Consider the following 18,178-nt stretch of genomic DNA (forward strand, 5'->3'; position numbering starts at 1 on the left):
TCACGTGCTTAAATGATTCAATATGTCGGGTTACATAGAGGAATGGATGATTAAAATCCGTTACGTTTAAAAAAATGTTGTACCTCAAGTTATGTTTTGATGTCGGTATATCTTGTATAACCTTTATAACTACCGTCTTTTAGATGTGTGTTCAATATTTTTTATGGTGTAACATCACCACCACAATTGTCGTCACACCAATAGTTATAAAAGTAAATATAGCGCATGTGAACCCATTTTAATACTTTTTTATTCTGAAATGACAGTTCTTAGACGAAACCTATTTTAACGCGAACTAAATTGATACTTTTTCTTATAAAATAAAATTAGGGCTGTGAATTTTCAAATCGACACAAACGTAACACGAAATTCATGGTTTTGGTATAAACGACTTTGGGTCAGTTTCAAGTTGAATTACAAACATGTTTAGCCAAACGAGCTGTGTTCAAGTCAGCTCGGTGGATTCGTGGGTTGATCTGTTTAATTTTTTTTTCTTTTTTTGCAAAACGTAAATTTTAAGTATTAATATGTTAAAACCATAAAGAAACAAAAAACTTTCAGGTCAAACGAGTCGTGTTCGCGTCAACTTGCAAATATGTTAGCCGTGTTTGATTCACGTGCCGTTCATGATTTTCAGGTTTGCTTTGTATTCGGGTTCTCCCTTAATGTGGTAAAAGTTAACGAGGTTAGAGGGTCCGACTCAAAGTGAAGGGTACTGTAGACACCAAAGGTCAAATGCGCTATTTTTCAAACCAGGGTTGCGACAGGTATCCGTCAGTTCACACAAAAAGTACTAAACTTTCAAATTATAGTAAGCTACGGTTTTGGTCCCTGTAGTATGTCCAACTCTGCTGTTTTAGTCAAATAGTTTCAAACTTATGATTTTCGTCTCTGTGGTTTTATTTCACTTACAATTAAACCTGAATTCACTAATCCTGTTAAGTCCGATCGTTAAACCCATCAGCGTGTCCTTCACTTGAGGGGCAGTTTTGTCCATTTTCTCCCCAAATAAACCTCAGTCCTAATTCGCAAGCCCCCTCACAGGAGGGGCTAGGGTGTATTTTGGAAAAAAAAGACAAAAATGCCCCTCACGTGAAGGACATGATGATGAGTTTAACGACCAGACTTAACGGAATTAGTGAATTCGGGTTTAATTGCAAGTGAAATGAAACACCATGAACGAAAATCGCAAATTTAAAATATTAAACTAAAACCGCAGAATTGAACAAATTACGAACTAAGTTATTATTATTTTGAGTGATGAAAATAAAAAGAAAAACAATATAAAAGGAAAAGAATAAGATGTGTCATACTTACACGCACAAGTACGTGTACACACACATATATATAAACTGTCCTAAAACCCTTTCGATTATTAATTAATTAATTTCTTTTGATCCCCAATAATCACGATATGATTTATTCCAATTCTTGAATCAATCATAATCCACCCGATCTTTAATTATTAATTAAAATCACCCATTTGAATTGAACCGATTGGTCAAAGTTATGGAAGATAAAGGTCAACCGGTTCAAGATCGAGTCTCACCTGCTTCAATTTCACCTTTGCCGTTACATGCTGGTACGTGTTAATCGCCTGATTGATATTATTATTTGGTGGAAATGGGTGTTGATCCAATTGGTTTAATTGTTCGTTTCAAGATTGTTTTTTGGGTTAATTGGGTTATTGATTGTTGTTGTGATATGGGTTTTACGCGATCGACAAGTTTCATTTGTTAATTTTAACGAATTTGTGGATTTTGTCGGTGGTGATTTGGGGCAAATGGGTGTTGATTCAATTGGTTTAATTAATTGTTTCAAGATTGTTTTTTTGGTTAATTGGGTTATTGTTTGTTGTTGCGATATGGGTTTTACGCGATCGCCAGGTTTCATTTGTAAATTTAAAGAATTTGTGGATTTTGTCGGTGGTGATTTGGGGCAAATGGGTGCTGATTCAATTTGTTTAATTGATTGTTTTTTTTTTTGGGTTAATTGGGTTATTGATTGGTGTTGTTATATGGGTTTTACGCGATCGTGAAGTTTGATTTGGGTATTTTAATGAATTTGTGAGTTTAATGCTGTGAATGTTGTTGGTGGTGATTTGGGGGAAATGGGTATTGATCCAATTGATTTAATTGTTGGTTTCAAGATTGTTTTTTTGGGTTAATTGGGTTATTGATTGGTGTTGTGATATGGGTTTTACGCGATCACGAGGTTTGATTTGGGAATTTTGAAGAATTTGGGAATCTAGGGTTCTTGATCACTATTGATTTAGGGCTTTTTTTATCAATTGATGCTGATAGAGGTAGGTGTAATCTGAATTACTGTTGGGTACCTGGATCGGAAGAGATCTTTGACTTGGTTTTGGATCGTGCCCCAAGTTTGATTTTTTGTTGTTTTGCATTGATCGAGTGATTGTTATCATTTCCGCTTTAAATTACGGAACTTGATGACTCTGAGTTTGATTTAACTATCTATTTGGTTGATGTGAATGTTTAATGTAGTGGTGTTCATAAACCATTGAAATCTACCGAACTATTCAAAACGAAGCAAGTCTGCTGGTTTGGCCCGTTTGAGATTTAAACGGTTCGGTGTATTGTTGTGTTTTGATGGTTTGTGGTTTAATGGTTCGGTTTGTATAGAACTTCGAACCGACCACCATCGTCAAAACTGAACCGTCCAACTTTTTTGGTTTATATATATTGTTTACATGGTATGGAAAACAAATTAGATTAACATATATGATATATATTTTCATTGTGCCATGTCAGCATTATCACATAGTCAAAGTCAAACATATATGATCTTTGGTGTGTTTCCCTTAAGTAGACTACTTTTGTGTTTCCTTAATATAAGTAGGATCACTAACTCAATAATTATCACACTTATAGCAGGTGACGGGCTCGTGCCTGATAACTACATGGATAAGGTACTTTTCACTCGTTTAATTTCATATCTTAACTTGTATCAATTTCCCTTTTTCATATTTTATTTATATTATACTATTATCAGCCACTTTCTCCCAAAAACGAAAGGATCGTTCCTCCAAATCCGTCTCCGGATGCATCCATCATAGGAAACATTCCCAACCAATCAGAAGCGTTAAACGCAAGTGGAACTCAGAACCCTGTAAATCAAGCCAATATCTTTACTCCTCAAGAACAAACCTACTTTTATGGAGGTTAGTGTCTTTAATCTTCTTTAACAATCATTTTTTTTTATAAAATATAAATATATCATCGTTTTATGTTTACTTCAGCGTCAGGCTATGATGATGGTTCGGCTACATGGGGAGACTATTCAAACTATGTTCATGCTAATAACTTGCAAGTCGTACCTTCGGTGAGAATTAATACTAATTTTTTTTATATTATAAAATAAATAAATATTAATATAGTATTCATTTTTCAGGGTATGTACAATGATAACGCATCATTATTATTTCACCCCGCATACGGGTTCGATGCACAGGTGGCATATGGTCAATATTCACCGGTTGCTAGTCCTTTATCTCCAATAATGATCGACGGTCAACTGTTTTCACCACATCAAGTCCCAATGTCTCCAAACTACTTTTCACAGCCCGTTTCTCCTCAAGTTACGTCTGGTCTTCCAACCGATCTTGCCACATCAGCAACCAGTGGCCAAGAGGCTTTCTCTGAAAATGTCTTTATGGGTCCCGGATCCGGTTACTATTTGCAGTATGGTGGAGGTAACAACCTCGGGTATTACAAATATCCTGGCGACCTCGGGTCTGCTGAGTCAGCACCTAATCGGTCCATGTCGTCAGATACGGGTGGTTATGCATCTCCGCTGACGTCAGCAGCCTTGTACCCTGCACCCGTTGGTGCACTTGGCTCGTATGAGCACATTTTCAGTCAGGTTTGTTTTTATAATATATATTTTTAGTTATTCACTTTTTACATATTCACTATACATATATAACGTGTACGTATCTGTTCTTGATATATAGATTCCGCAACAACAGACATACGGCTACGGGTCAGTATCCGGATCCTCCACAAGACGTTACCCACAAAACGGATCTTACCCACAGAGCGGATCTTACCCGCAGAGTGGATCTTACCGAGGGTATAATAGTAATTCTCTTTTCCAAGGGGAAGCTAGTCGGTTAAACCGTTTTGTGCCCGAGAAAGTCGGGAGAAACCGTGAGCGTGATCCAATAAGCATGATTAGTGAACCGCATGACCGTAACAGAGGACCAAGGGCATCAAAACCAAAAGCAACCAATGAAAATAATAATAATAATAATAATAATAATAATAATAATAATAATAATAATAGTTCGGCTGAGGGTATAAACGAGGTTGCTTCTAGGCTTGGTATCTGGCCATACAACCAACCTGATTTTGTGACAACCTATGACAACGCTAAGTTCTTTGTGATAAAGTCTTTTGGTGAAGACAATGTTCATAAAAGTATTAAGTACAGTGTGTGGGCCAGTACTCCACTTGGAAACCGAAAGTTAGACGCGGCTTATCAAGAAGCGAAGGATTCTGGTGCCACCTGTCCCGTCTTCCTCTTCTTTTCGGTAAGATTCGTTAACTCTTAAAAACAAAAATGCAGTTTACTGTGAAGTTATTATTTTATCTTAATGGATAAAAATTGTTGGTAGGTGAATGCTAGTGGGCAGTTTTGTGGGGTGGCGGAAATGGCGGGGCCCGTTGATTTTGTGAACGATGCGGATTATTGGAAGCAGGACAGGTGGAGTGGCCAGTTTAATGTCAAGTGGCATATTATTAAGGATGTCCCAAATAGTCGGTTCCGACATATACTTCTTGAAAATAATGACAATAAGCCCGTCACACATAGCAGAGATTCACAAGAGGTATTTACTTACACTTTGCATATTACAAGCTTGTTTAACTTACGAGAGCTTGAACTATATTCTAAAGCTCGAGCTCGGGCTCAGGTGGGGTTTTTGTTTTTTTATTAATTAGTTTATGTTCGATTATAATAATTTTATATAAATACTTTAATTATAATTTTTGATATATAACATAATATATGTTTTTTAGTTATTTTTATCATAAATTTATATATGATAATAAGGATCAGGATCATTTCAAAACTTCTAAATAAATAAGAACAATAAGATAAATTAATAAAATGATTGGTGGCTAAGAGTTCTTGAATTATTATAAAATTATATATTAATATTATATAAATAATAATTGGCTTGCGAGCCAACTCGAGCTTCATAATTGAAGCTTGGGCTCGTTTTTCGAACAAGCAAAATTTTAAACTCGAGCTCGCTCAAGCTTTTAGCAAGCAGATCTCGAGTAGCTCTCGAGCAGCTTGGCTCGTTTACACCTCTAGTTTTGACCCGGAGACGGGTCAAACAACAGTCTGTTATTGAGTTATCATATTCATGACGTAATGCGATTTTTCTTGTATAGGTGAAATTCGAAGCCGGTAACGCAATATTGAAAATATTTAAAGAATATGATGCGGATACATCAATCATAGACGATTTCAGTTACTATGACGAGCGAGAGAAAGATCTGCTGGAAAAGCGTGCCAAAGAGCGGGAATTTACAAAAAACAACGATACATCAATAACCGAACTTGCTGATAAAGTTGCGGAGTCCCTGCATGTGGAAGAACATAGGGAGTTACAGTAAATATCCTGACAGAAAAATGCAAAGGAAACCGTTTGTTTTTAGTAAAAAAAATATGATATAAATTTCAGCATCCTGCGGAGGCTGTATGTAGACTGGGAGTTGACTGTTTGACTTTCGGCAAGCTTCTGGTTCTTCACCCCTTGTTTGAGAGAGGTGGTGGCGGCGGCGGCTTTGCTTGAAGGTGTTTTTTTATTGTAGTCTTTTTTACTGCAGGGTGGTGTTATTGAGTTGCTCCCCAAAACAAGTGTACAATTCCCAAGTGAAAGAATGAATGAAAATATGATAGCCAGACATCTTTTTTTTTTTTTTGGCAGTTTGACCTTTTTGCCCTTGTCGGTTCGGTTCTGTTATTTTCTTGAATGATCAAACTTGACGTTCTCGGGTATGTTCAAACCCGAGTTAAAAGTTTATAACCAAATAAGAGTTTATAGGCAAATAAGTTCTTCCCTTATTTGGTAATAAACTTATGATGTAACGTAGACGAGTAACGTTGATTATGCTATTTTTTTTCAGCTTTTGTTATGCTGTGTTGTGTTGTTGTGTGGCTTTATTTGGTGCAAATGGCTAAACTTGACCTCGGGTATGGTGTAACCCGAGTTATAAGTTTATAGTCAAGGGACCCGCTTATAGGTATAACTTTGAACCGGGTCCCTTATGCATCATACATTGATTCTCCTATTTCTCGGTTTTGATTTAAGTAATTAAGTTTACATCCTCAGACATACGAGGCATTTTAAAAAGTATATGTTGGGTTCGGGTCAAAATAAGTTCCAACTAAAAATGGTTCTTTAATCTTTATCTGAAATAAGAAAATAACGCAATTTTTACAAGAACCAAACTTTACTTCTAACTTTTACTTTCATTATTAAGGGCGATTTCATACCAACAAAAGAGTAACATTGTATGCTCCTCGCCAACGATTTCCTGATTTGTTTTAGTCACAATCAGAATGTTGTAAAACGGCACGAATATATATATGTGTGTGTGAAGGTTCATGTACAAACTAATCTTAACATGAGAACGTAGGAAACGATACCAATATACCAAAAATGAGAACGTATAAAACAATATCAACTACAATGCCAATTTAAATAAGCAATGTTTTATTATAACAAAGGAAAAAAACCTAATAATAACAAAAGAATTAAAATCAACAACAAAATAATAACAACAAATACTTATAACATACGAAGGGGATAGTGAATATGGGGCTATTATATACCCAAGTTAGATGCAAAACTATCAAAACTACGTAGTTTTGATTAAATCTAATTAAATCCCTTATTTCCCATTTTTCCTTATATCATTCCAACCCTAATTTTCCCCATCGATGATGTTTCTTCTACACGGTGGCCATCTTCTTCTTCTCTAATCCTCCTCTGCGTTTATGATTAAGGTTAGTGAAAAACGAATTCTAAATTAATTATGTATGTGTAAACAGAACTACGAAACAGTTTTGTTGATTTGCATTTGAATAGAGTTTTTTTCGTCATTACTAGAATATCAATTTTATGCATGTTGGATCGTGAAGAATATGGTTCACTTTCTTTTGAATAGTTTTGTCATCATTATTATCACTTTTAAATAATATTCACTTTCTTGTTTCTAGTTGGATGTGAAGAATATGGTTCTTCAATTATAGATATCAATTTTCTTTGCTTATTTTTTCATACTATTAATTCGTTTCACACCAACTAAATATCAGTTTTATCTTTTGTTAATGTATGATAGATACAAATCAATGGATTTAGAAGTCCATGAGGAAGCTTTTGAAACAAATCTAATTTATCGTATTGATTCAGAAGGGCTTTTGGTCATTAATAGCGATTCAAATGTTGAAAGAGACATTGATTCTAGGTATAAGAAAGAGGCTAATGATGTAAAGGGAATGGTTTTCGATACTCCTGATGATGTTTATGATTTTTACAATCGCTATGGGTTTTCACATGGATTTGGAATACGTATTCATACGGTTTATAAAAATAAGACAACAAATAAGCATTACCAAAAATACTATGTATGCAACAAAGAAGGTTTTAAAGATTTGAAGTGTAAAAGTTCCATGGAAAATGCTAAAAAACGTCGTAGGGATTTAAGGACCGGATGCAAAGCATGCATTCGGATTTCAAAAGGTAAAGATGGGAAATGGTTCGTGGATATTTTTAACGATTCACACAATCATGAACTGACTATTACTCCAACCAAAGTAATGAAACACCGGTCTCATGGGAAATTTCACCGCTCATTGGTTTGCAAATCTCTAATGGCGGAACTAAGTCAATCCGGGTTGAAACCTTGTCAAATCAAGAAAGTCATAAATACCATGAAAAATCCAGATGAAAATGATGTTACATCAAAGCAATGTTCCGACGTCTTAGCCGATCAACGAAAACAATACAAAGGTAAGGAGTTTTACGGGCTTATTAAACATTTTCAAGATAAATTACTAGAAGATCCTAACCTTTATTTTGTTGTGGATTTATTTGATGATGGGTCTCCACGAAATATTTTCTGGGCTGACGGGAGATCAAGAGACTCGTATATAAAATTTAGGGACGTTGTGGATTTTGATGTCACATACTTGACTAACAAATTTAAGATGCCATTTGAACCATTTGTCGGGGTTAGTCATCATGGCCAGTCTATACTTTTTGGTGGTGCACTATTGGAGAACGAAAAACAAGATACTTTTGAATGCTCCACGAAATATTTTCTGGGCTGACGGGAGATCAAGAGACTCGTATATAAAATTTAGGGACGTTGTGGATTTTGATGTCACATACATGACTAACAAATTTAAGATGCCATTTGAACCATTTGTCGGGGTTAATCATCATGGCCAGTCTATACTTTTTAGTGGTGCACTATTGGAGAACGAAAAACAAGATACTTTGAATGGTTATTTCAAACTTTCATAAAGTGCGTGTTTGATAAGCACCCATTAGCGATAATTACAGATCAAGATAAAGCTATTTGCAATGCAATCAAAACAGTTTTTCCAAACACTCGGCATCGTTATTGTTCATGGCATATTAAGAAACATGAGACCGAACATCTTCGAGGTCTTAAAGTTCATTATAGTGACTTTGAGGAAGATCACAAACAATGGAAAAAAAGTGATACAATTGAAGAATTTGAAACTCGTTGGGAATCTTTATGTGCTAAATATAATTTTGAAAGTGGAAGTTGGTTAACAGAGATGTATAAGCAACGCAAATTATGGGCTAAAGCCTTCTTGAAAGATTGTTTTTTTGCTGGCATGACATCAAGTGGAAGAAGCGAGAGCATTCATTCTTTCTTTGATGGTTATGTGAATTCAAATACCATGTTGAATGAGTTTGTAGTACAATATGATAAAGCTGTTGAGGCTCGAAGGGATGCCGAAGAAGATGAAGACTTTGGGTGCATGAATTCTAAGCCGAATTTTTCATTTGTGAATCCGATAGAGGCAAAAGCAGGTTCACGTTACACTAAACAGCTCTTTAAAGTATTCATGAATGAATGGACCCAAGCTACCTTCAATTTAACTCATGAGACAATAAGCAAGAGTTTAGAAGAAATCAACTGTAAGGCTAGACAACTGAATATTGATAAAATATATTGGAGGAATGTTAAGTTTCGTCTCTCAGATAAGTTAGATGTTACTTGTTCATGTTCAAAGTTTGAAACATATGGGATGTTATGCAAACATATCTTATATGTATTGAAGAAAAAAAAATGTCCAAACCCTTCCTGATTATTATATTTTACCTAGGTGGACACTTGATACTAGATATAAGTTGACTGATTGCACTATTGGGATCGAAGACAGACATAGTGGGAATGAGGTTAGTGCATTAACTTTATGGTGTGTTCAATCAAATTTTAGAAAAGCGACCGAACAAGCAAAAGACTCTCTATCTGAGATACGAAAACTAAATACCATGTTGTTGAAGTTTTTAGAAGAACAAAGCATTCGAGCAAATTCAATACAACCTGAGATTGCTTCACTGGATTCTAATGTGGAAAGTTACAAGTAAACATGATGTCTCAAATTTCTATTCGTGATCCACTAGTTAATACTAAAACTAAAGGTCGTCCTAAAAGTGCAACTAGAATCAAATCATCCCTAGAAGATTCCAATGTGGGAAGTTTGCAAGTGAATTCGATGCCTCAAATTTCTGTTCGTGATCCACCATTTAATACTAAAACTAAAGGCCGTCCCAAAAATGCAACTAGAATCAAATCATCCCTAGAAGCACCAAAAAAGAGAAAATGTTCTTACTGCAAGGAACTGGGCCATTACATTAGCGGATGCCCGAAAAGGAAGGTAAGATCCGCGTTTGTTAATAATTAGTGACCAATTTTTTAATTAATATAATTCACGTAATTTATTTTTTCTTTCAGGAGAAGGAATCTTTACTAGAAAGAGAAGGATGATTTATGAATAGGCTTGAAGATGCATCTAACGTTTATGGTTATTTGAGTACTCTACTGTTTAATTATAAGTTGAGTAGTACTACAATTTTGGTTTTTTTTCATTATGGTGGATCTATTTTTATTTCAGTAAAAATGCAGCACTTTGAATTTAAACTGGTCAATATGAAGCAACTTTAAATTTAAGCAGGTCGATATGCAGCAACTTCTAATTTAAACAGGTTAGAAGGGAGCAAAAATTACAGGTGAAATGACCAATTTAATTTGAAACGGGTCAAAATATAGGAATTTAAGTGAAACGGGTCAAAGTATAGAGGTTAAATGTTAAACGGGCCAAAATATAGTAATTTAGATAAAACGGATCTGTGATATAGCAATTTAGATGAAAACGGGTCTGTAATATACAGAATAAGTATGAAACGGGCCATAAACGATAACATAAACGATAACCTGCTTGAATGGCCAAAACTGCATTTTCAAGCTTAATATGCCACGATGATGAAGTTAATCAGAATATTATGGATCATGATGTGATATCGATGATGTTTATATATGCTCATACACTATATTTTGACAAGCTATGGGCCAATTATACACAGTGGAATGTTGTTATGCTCTACAAAAATGAGAAGGAATATATATAACAGACTTGAATATGTATTCAAGTAGCTGTTAACAAGGCATATAATGAAAATGGTGTTATATTAGACAAGCGTCTCAAGACTCAAAAACAACTACAAGTAAATTTCATATAATTCAGATTTAGGATGAACAACAAGATATTCAGATTCATCCCTTTTTTGGCCATGTTAGTTTTAATCTCATCAATTTATCCCTTTCTTTTTGTGTGACTAAACAGTAATGCTAAAGAACATGTAATTGGGATTAGCAAATTCGGTATCTGTACCGGTACCGATTGGTGCCGTTGGTACCCAATCGGTACCAAAGTTTTGAATTTTGGGATTGGTACGGTACCGTACGGTATCGATACCAAAGCGAATATTTCGGTGCTGGTACCAAGAATTTGTGATTTTCGGGATCGGTGTATTCGTTACCGGTACCAGTCGGTACCGAGCTCAACCCTACATGTAAGTGCTTTCTTTAAATTGTACATGGTAATGGGCTATTGTTGGAGGTATTAAATTTATGGTGTTTGTGTAAACAAATATTACCAGAATCAATGTACACCAGTTGAACATTGCCTGCTCTCGTCATGTTTTGAGTCGAGCTTGTTTGTTTAGCCCGGCTCGTTAAGATAATTGGTAATGTTTTGCATGGTTGTATTCATTGTTGCAGCTGTCATGTCCTTAAGCATTGAGGTATAAAAGAAGTCATTTTTCCATACCAGTTCGTTATAACAATACAAAAACAGAAACAAAACATAACACAAAGTATACTGTTGGTGCATTAAAAGTTAAAATCATAAGTATGCCAATGTAAGAAAAACAAAGAAGTTATGACGTTTCTTATCAAATTCTAGACTCCCATTAGGTCTGTATGTGGTCAACTTTGACACAAGAAAAAAAGGTCAGTTTGGACTCTTTTTTATCCAAATTCCACTTTAGCTATCACCGAACTCAACTCATTAGACCCAACCCAAGCAACGTTACTGCAAACAGGTGGTAGGTTTTCTTCTACTATCCATAGCTTTATGATTTGATCTCTGAAATTAAGTAACTTCAATTTTGGCATAATTTGTCTTACATATCTGCTGCAACAACAATTTGAAGAAACAAAAGAATAAGTATGGACTCCAATCTCAATATAAACAAATAGCAAATACACAATTAAATAAACAAAAGTTTAAATAAAAAAACTTTGAACTAAATAATAAAATAAAAAAGAGTGTTCTAACCTAATATAAAGCCGACCCTGATTGAATCAATTTGGGAAACATAACGAACTTGGATGTAGGAGATAGATTGTTAGCTAATCGACGGATTGAATAACATTGATCTAATTAGGTTGTTAGCAAACCATCGTGTTCCTTAGAGGATCGATTTTGATGGGGAGGAATAAGGGAAATAAGGGTTTAGTCATATATTTAGAATTTGTTTTTCACTAACCTTAATCATAAACGCAGAGGAGGATCAGAAGAAGATGGCCACCGTGTAGAAGAAACATCATCGATGGGGAAAATTAGGGTTGGAATGATAAAAGGAAAAATGGGAAATAAGGGATTTAATTAGATTTAATCAAAACTACGTAGTTTTGATAGTTTTGCATCTAACTTGGGTATATAACAGCCCCATATTCACTATCCCCATATAGAGGTATATATAGCAAGAAACATCATCATTACATATAAACAAATACACCACAAATTTCCTCCATTACTACTACTAATTCAAAACCACAATCAAAAAGTTTTCAACAAAATAACCCAAAAATAAATCCACAAAACAAGAAGTTTATCATAATTTTCTTCCTTTGTTCACCCTATCTGAAGAAAGATATTACCCTAAAATAATACATACATATTAGATGACACATAAAATCACCTCTTAACATTTTTTCCTTTTTCTTATATTCATCCTTCACAAATCATCATCATCATCATCAATCAGTAGTCATGGGTTGACTCATGCAGCACCTGAACCGAGCCTTCCGAACCGTGCTCATAATTTCAGTCTCCGCATGTTCCAAAATCCTAACCACCTCTGCGAAGGGCGGTCTGACATCCGGATTTGAGTCCCAGCAACGGACCATGATTTCAGACAGTACGGGAAGGCAGTCGTACGGGATGTTGGGGCGGACCCCTTTGTTGACCACTGCAAACGCCGCCTGCACAGCCGTCATGTTTTGGAACGGAAGCATCCCGGTTATTAGTTCCCATAGAACTATCCCGAAACTGTAAACGTCTACTTTTTGTGTGTATGGCCTGTGCTGGATCATTTCCCTGCAATTATAGTATTAGACGGTTTCCTGTAACGGAAGCATAAAGATGCGTTCATACGTACACTGGCGTGTCATTGTGTATATATACATATGTAAACAAAATTCATTTATTTATGGAACCTTTTGTGTACCATGTGCAAGTACACTTCCTACACATAACCTACACGTGTAGGTAAACGCTTAAAAGTGAAATAAAAAGGCGTATGAACAAATTAGTTTAATGGTTTTATTATGTATATAAGATAGACATTTTGCATCAATTGACTCGTATCCTCCTTCCGATCAAAAGCCCTAAAAAATCAGTTTGAAATTCGGGAAAAACTGAACGCCGTTAAGTTTTTTTTAACGGGGGACCATTGAGAGCCAATTTTTTTAATTTGGGACCACCAGTGGCAATAAACGAAGTTGGGATTATTATCAGCCAATAACAGTTAGTTGGGATTATGAAAACCCAATTTGCCTAGAAAAAATTAACAATTTAGGTTTCTTCTTTTTGTTCTCGCAATAATTTAGTCTTCAGTAATGAACCTCTTCATGTGTCTCTGTGTATGTTCATGCATGTATGCGTATGTATATATCTTGGTTCAAAAAATGCGCACATCATATGGAGCGATGCACTGTGATTCCATGATGGGAGGATGATGCGCGCATTTATGAGTTGAACCGAGTTCCCGCATTGGTTACTAGTACCTTATACATAAAACTTCTTTGGTGGTACTATAGCCTTGTTTCAATTCATTTATTTATGTCACTTATATTTTAGTGTTTAAAAGTAAACAAAGCTAAAATATTATCTATAAATAACTTTTTTAGTAACAAATGTCATGCATACGTGATTCGTGTGCATCACGCAACATCTTTTTAGATCATAACGCATTGGAGTGCATCGCGCATTATTTTTAAAACCAAGGTATATCTATGTATGTAAACTTACGGGGCCATCCAACGGTAAGTCCCGGTCTCTGGTGTCATCCCTTCCGTCTGCACTTCAATTCTAGCAACTCCAAAGTCAGCAACTTTAATCGACTTATCAGCTGATATCAAAAGATTATCCGACTTCAAATCTCTATGAATCAAACCAAGTGCATGCACATACTCCATCCCCCGAGCAACATCCAACGCCTGCTTAACCGCCAATTTCAAAGGCACCGATCTATTTTGTCTTTTAGTCAAAAACTGCCTAACCGAACCACCCTTCGCATACTCAGTCACAATACACCAAACCATCGGTTTCCTGCACGCACCAATAAACCTCACAATATTCGGATGCCTTAATCTCGCAAGCATCATAACTTCCTGCTGAAACTGTTGCTCCATAAGCTGCGCCCGATCCAAATCATTTTCGGGTTTTTCCAAAAGCTTAATAGCAACATCTTCACCATTATAAGTACCTCTATACAACTTCCCAAACGCGCCTTGTGCGAAGGCGGGCCCCATGTTAAGTTTCCGCAAATCAATCGTCCAGTCATCAAAATCCTCAAGCCCTTGAGTCGGGAACCGCGGGTCTAACAAAGCTTGGGCCAATGCATCATCGCTTAACCCGTGTGAAACTCGACCTTTGTTGTTACTTTGGGCAGCTGTGTAGTTTTTATTAGGTTTTAGCCCCTGGTGGTTTAATATCCGCGTGTGAGACTCGTTCGACCCCACACTACTGTTGTCAACCGACATTGCTACCGACCCGCCACCGTTGCTCATTTGTAAACTGTTGAAACTGTCGATTGACATGTTTGACCCTTCACCGAGCTTGCGGTAGAACCCTTGTGACACGTCATAATTATCATGCCCGTTGTTTATCCCCATCATGCCTGTAAACTTTGGAGCCTCTAACATGTTTTTTTTACCTTTTTACCCCTTCAACACGCAAAAAAATTCAAACTTTGACCCGTTTAACCAAAAATCCTGCACCAGAAACATAACAGCAATCAGTTATAATATCAAATCATACTAAAAACACATTAATGTTGAGAACATGGAAGAAGAGATTAATAATGACTTTATAAATAATTCTTTCGAGAACCAAGCCCAGTTGCGATAACTTTGAGAACTACGCAAAAAACATGCTTTTTTACTATTTAAAAATTTGGAAGAGCTTCTATACGCTTTTAAGAGTACTTTCATAAAAAATAAATAAAAAAAAACGGCAAGAGATTTAAAAAAAAAACAAAAAAATGTGTGTTACATATGTAACAGCCTATGTAAATTTGCATGTAACATATGTAACATGCGATAACGGTAATTTTTGTCGATTTAAAAAAAAAATCTCTTGCCGTTTTATTTATTTATTACGAAAATACTCCAAAGATTAAAAAATTTTAAAAAAACATGTTTTTTTTACCTTTTTTTTTTGAAAAAAATTACTCCTTTCAAAAAATACTCCTAAAACTGAGTTCTTAAATATCCTAACCCTATCTTCATATTCACTAAATCTTTACATGATTCTCTTTGTATCTAAAACATATTAATATCATTATCAACTCAATTTCAAAATCCATACAAAAAATCAAAACCCTAATCATCATTTTCAATTTCAATTAAACCTAATTCCACAATAACACAACCCAAATCATCAATTATTTCATCAAACACAAAACCCCCAAATTCAAACCCCAAAAACCCTAATTTCAGCACCTAAAAACCACAACCCAAATCAATAAATTCAGCAACTTTACAGTCAAACACTCAAACCATGATCAATTCGCTACAAACCCACAAACTAAAAGTGATCAATTGACGTTAATTTGACGAATTAGGGTTTCAAAGAGGCAAACTTACAGATTGTGAAATTAGGGTTTTTTTGAAATTGCAGATTGATTGAAGTAGTTGAAGGTTGTGATTGTGATAATGGTGGTGCTGATTGTGAGATTGAAGATGGTGAAATGAAAGTCTAGAGAGAGAAAGAAAAAGCTAAACAACAACTGGTCTTGGTTCTCTGGTTTATATAATTATTATTATTATTATTATTATTGTTAATTATTAATATTCTTGAAAACAAGGGTAGGAGTCAGCATCACATCATTCACTGTTATTATCATGTCATTAAATTGGATATTTTTTTATAGAGATTTAACTATTTAAGTTGCATGCTTGGATATTTTTATAACGATTTAATTGTTGGTGTAATTATGTTTGTACGGAGGGTGGAAATGGAAAGGGTACCGGATACCAGATACCGTCTCTATTCTCTTTGGCTAAATGGAATGTAGCGTTGGCGTCGGTTGTCTGTTCAATTTGTGAAGAAGAGGTTGAATCAGCGAAACAACATTTGGTGGTGTCGTGTTCGTTTACGCAATCGGTTTGGAGTGTTATAAGTTATAACCAGTTGGTGCAAGGTACCGTCAATATTTGCATTTTCAACTCGTGACTTGTTGGGGTTACACAAGTTTTCGTTATTGTCTAAACGAAGAGTGAAGGTTTTTTACGAGGTTTGTCTTACCACAGTTTGGTGTATTTGGAAGGCGAGAAACTCGTTGCTTTTGAAAGGAAGCCGATGCAACTAAAGAGTATGATTGTCGTGATTAAAGGGTTGAGCTTATTTGGGTTTGAAATAGATCAAAGTGGTCGGGTCTAACGTGGGAGAGGTGGTGTAGTTTTAATTTAAATAAGTTGTAATGGTGTTAAGGTTTGCTTTGATCTGGGTATTTTTGTTGCTAGCATCTTGCTTGTAACGGTTATTTATATTATGATATTTTGTTGGTCGTTCAAAAAAAAAGTTGCATGTTTGGTTATTTTAAGTATCTAACTAGAAATGTATTAGTGTATTATTAATAATTTTATGTTACAAAATTTAATAAGTTTATATTTTATATATAAAGTATTTATCAGCGAATCTAGTTTGATTTCCATTTTACCTAGTTTTTTTATCTTTAAAACGTTCTCGTTTTGTAACACACGAAGATGATTTTCTATTTTTAGGTCTTTTATTATCGTCTCAATCTTCTTCACATTCTAACGACACTACATGGAGAAGAAGATTCATATCATGCGTTTGCGATCTAACCAAACAAACTATAAAGCACACAACCACTTCTAATCATAAGTTTTCATCACCGTCAGCTTCTTTAAGATTGGCAGATATAACTATCATATCGTCTTATGTAGTGACCGCCAAATGGGGATATCATTTGCTTCTTCGTTGGAAGGATATCGCTTTAAAAGTTGGTCACAGTTACTATGGTTAAGCCGTGCATAGACCGAAAAACACTGATAGAACCCTGAAAATAAAATAGTAAATTGATAGAAATAAACAAGAACAAGGATAGTTGGCCCGATTCGAGAGGGGCTAGTATCCAGTTAATCCGATTCGAGAATGATTAGATCTCCTATTAGAAGAGGTATAAAAACCTTAAATTTGATAAGCATAAACATCCATACCCTAGAAAGTAGAAACTATAACAAGAACCTATAAATAGACACAATTTTATTAATAATTGTTGCGGTTACTCAAACCTTTCAACGTCCTCTACCATTTATTTTCTTTGGCCCTTCGGCTTAAGACGGGTTCATATCAAACACATACAATTTTCTCTCTTGAAATTATTCATTTCAATAAGCCAAAAAGTGACTTTTCTTTTTTGTTATGTGCTATACACACCAACCAAATGAGTTGGAGTTTTGACTATAAAATGTTGAAAAAAATTCTCTAGAAAAAGGAAAGAAACTTTGTATCAGTTTTAACTTTTTATATAACTTTCCTGTTTATTCAAACACAATTTATTGACTTGGTTTTGATTTAAAAGCATTCTTCTTTTGATAACTTTCTTCCATATATTGTTTGACTCAAATTTTATAAAAGCTTGGTTTTCAAAGAGTGTAGTATTTTATAAAAACTTTGAATACTTTTTAGATTAAAGAAAACACGTTCAGAATTGATTATATTTTTTCTTCAGTCCTCTCATAGGACGGTCGACCCGTAGCCAAACCACAACACCAACCTCATACTTATTGTTTTGTTTCAAATCCAACTATTTTAACAATCGTGGCACCGGCAAGACACTTTAAGTTTGCACTTGTCCAAGTTTATTCTACGTATTTGGAGCATAATCACTATGGTAGAAATATAATGATTATGCACGATATCCATTGCATTCTCATGACCGAAAGGGAAACATATTTGTCTCGTAATGTTTTGAAAAACAGGACTATGACAGGTGTCGAATCGGTTTAAAAAATCAGATGACGTGACAAATAATAACTTATTAAATTATAAAAAAAACTAAAAG

General features: G+C 35.0%; 2 protein-coding genes and 1 pseudogene across 3 annotated transcripts; 2 read left to right on the forward strand and 1 right to left on the reverse strand.

Moving 5' to 3' along the window:
- The first annotated feature begins 1,436 nt into the window (after positions 1-1,436).
- Positions 1,437-5,938, forward strand: LOC143564758 (YTH domain-containing protein ECT2-like). 2 transcript variants are annotated; one of them, XM_077051941.1, is made up of 8 exons: positions 1,437-1,582; positions 2,892-2,929; positions 3,013-3,181; positions 3,260-3,342; positions 3,412-3,882; positions 3,974-4,552; positions 4,637-4,849; positions 5,421-5,938. In XM_077051941.1, the coding sequence occupies exons 1-8, from the start codon at positions 1,510-1,512 to the stop codon at positions 5,643-5,645; spliced, it is 1,851 nt and encodes a 616-aa protein (XP_076908056.1). In that variant the 5' UTR covers positions 1,437-1,509; the 3' UTR covers positions 5,646-5,938. The 2 variants fall into 2 exon arrangements, with proteins under 2 accessions (XP_076908056.1, XP_076908057.1); XM_077051942.1 differs by having other exon boundaries at positions 2,895-2,929.
- Positions 5,939-7,386: 1,448 nt separating this feature from the next.
- On the forward strand, positions 7,387-9,981 carry LOC143564766 (protein FAR1-RELATED SEQUENCE 5-like; annotated as a pseudogene).
- A 2,584-nt stretch (positions 9,982-12,565) lies between these two features.
- Positions 12,566-14,847, reverse strand: LOC143564759 (serine/threonine-protein kinase STY13-like). The gene is made up of 2 exons (XM_077051943.1): positions 13,894-14,847; positions 12,566-12,960 (listed from the first exon to the last, which is right to left on the reverse strand). The coding sequence occupies exons 1-2, from the start codon at positions 14,787-14,789 to the stop codon at positions 12,621-12,623; spliced, it is 1,236 nt and encodes a 411-aa protein (XP_076908058.1). The 5' UTR covers positions 14,790-14,847; the 3' UTR covers positions 12,566-12,620.
- Between the last annotated feature and the right edge of the window lie 3,331 nt (positions 14,848-18,178).

This window comes from Bidens hawaiensis, unplaced genomic scaffold (assembly GCF_021521415.1).
Source record: "Bidens hawaiensis isolate Kalapana, Puna unplaced genomic scaffold, B.hawaiensis_p1.1 tig00022155_1, whole genome shotgun sequence".
NCBI classification, from domain to species: domain Eukaryota; kingdom Viridiplantae; phylum Streptophyta; class Magnoliopsida; order Asterales; family Asteraceae; genus Bidens; species Bidens hawaiensis.

Excerpts from the sequence above, each read along its gene's own strand:
- LOC143564759 (XM_077051943.1), bottom strand. The coding sequence starts at position 14,789 with ATGTTAGAGGCTCCAAAGTTTACAGGCATGATGGGGATAAACAACGGG. Across the intron at positions 12,961-13,893 it reads ACTTACCGTTGGATGGCCCC|GGAAATGATCCAGCACAGGC; the intron begins GTAAGTTTACAT and ends CTATAATTGCAG.
- LOC143564758 (XM_077051941.1), top strand. The coding sequence starts at position 1,510 with ATGGAAGATAAAGGTCAACCGGTTCAAGATCGAGTCTCACCTGCTTCA. Across the intron at positions 3,182-3,259 it reads ACAAACCTACTTTTATGGAG|CGTCAGGCTATGATGATGGT; the intron begins GTTAGTGTCTTT and ends TGTTTACTTCAG. Across the intron at positions 3,883-3,973 it reads ATGAGCACATTTTCAGTCAG|ATTCCGCAACAACAGACATA; the intron begins GTTTGTTTTTAT and ends CTTGATATATAG.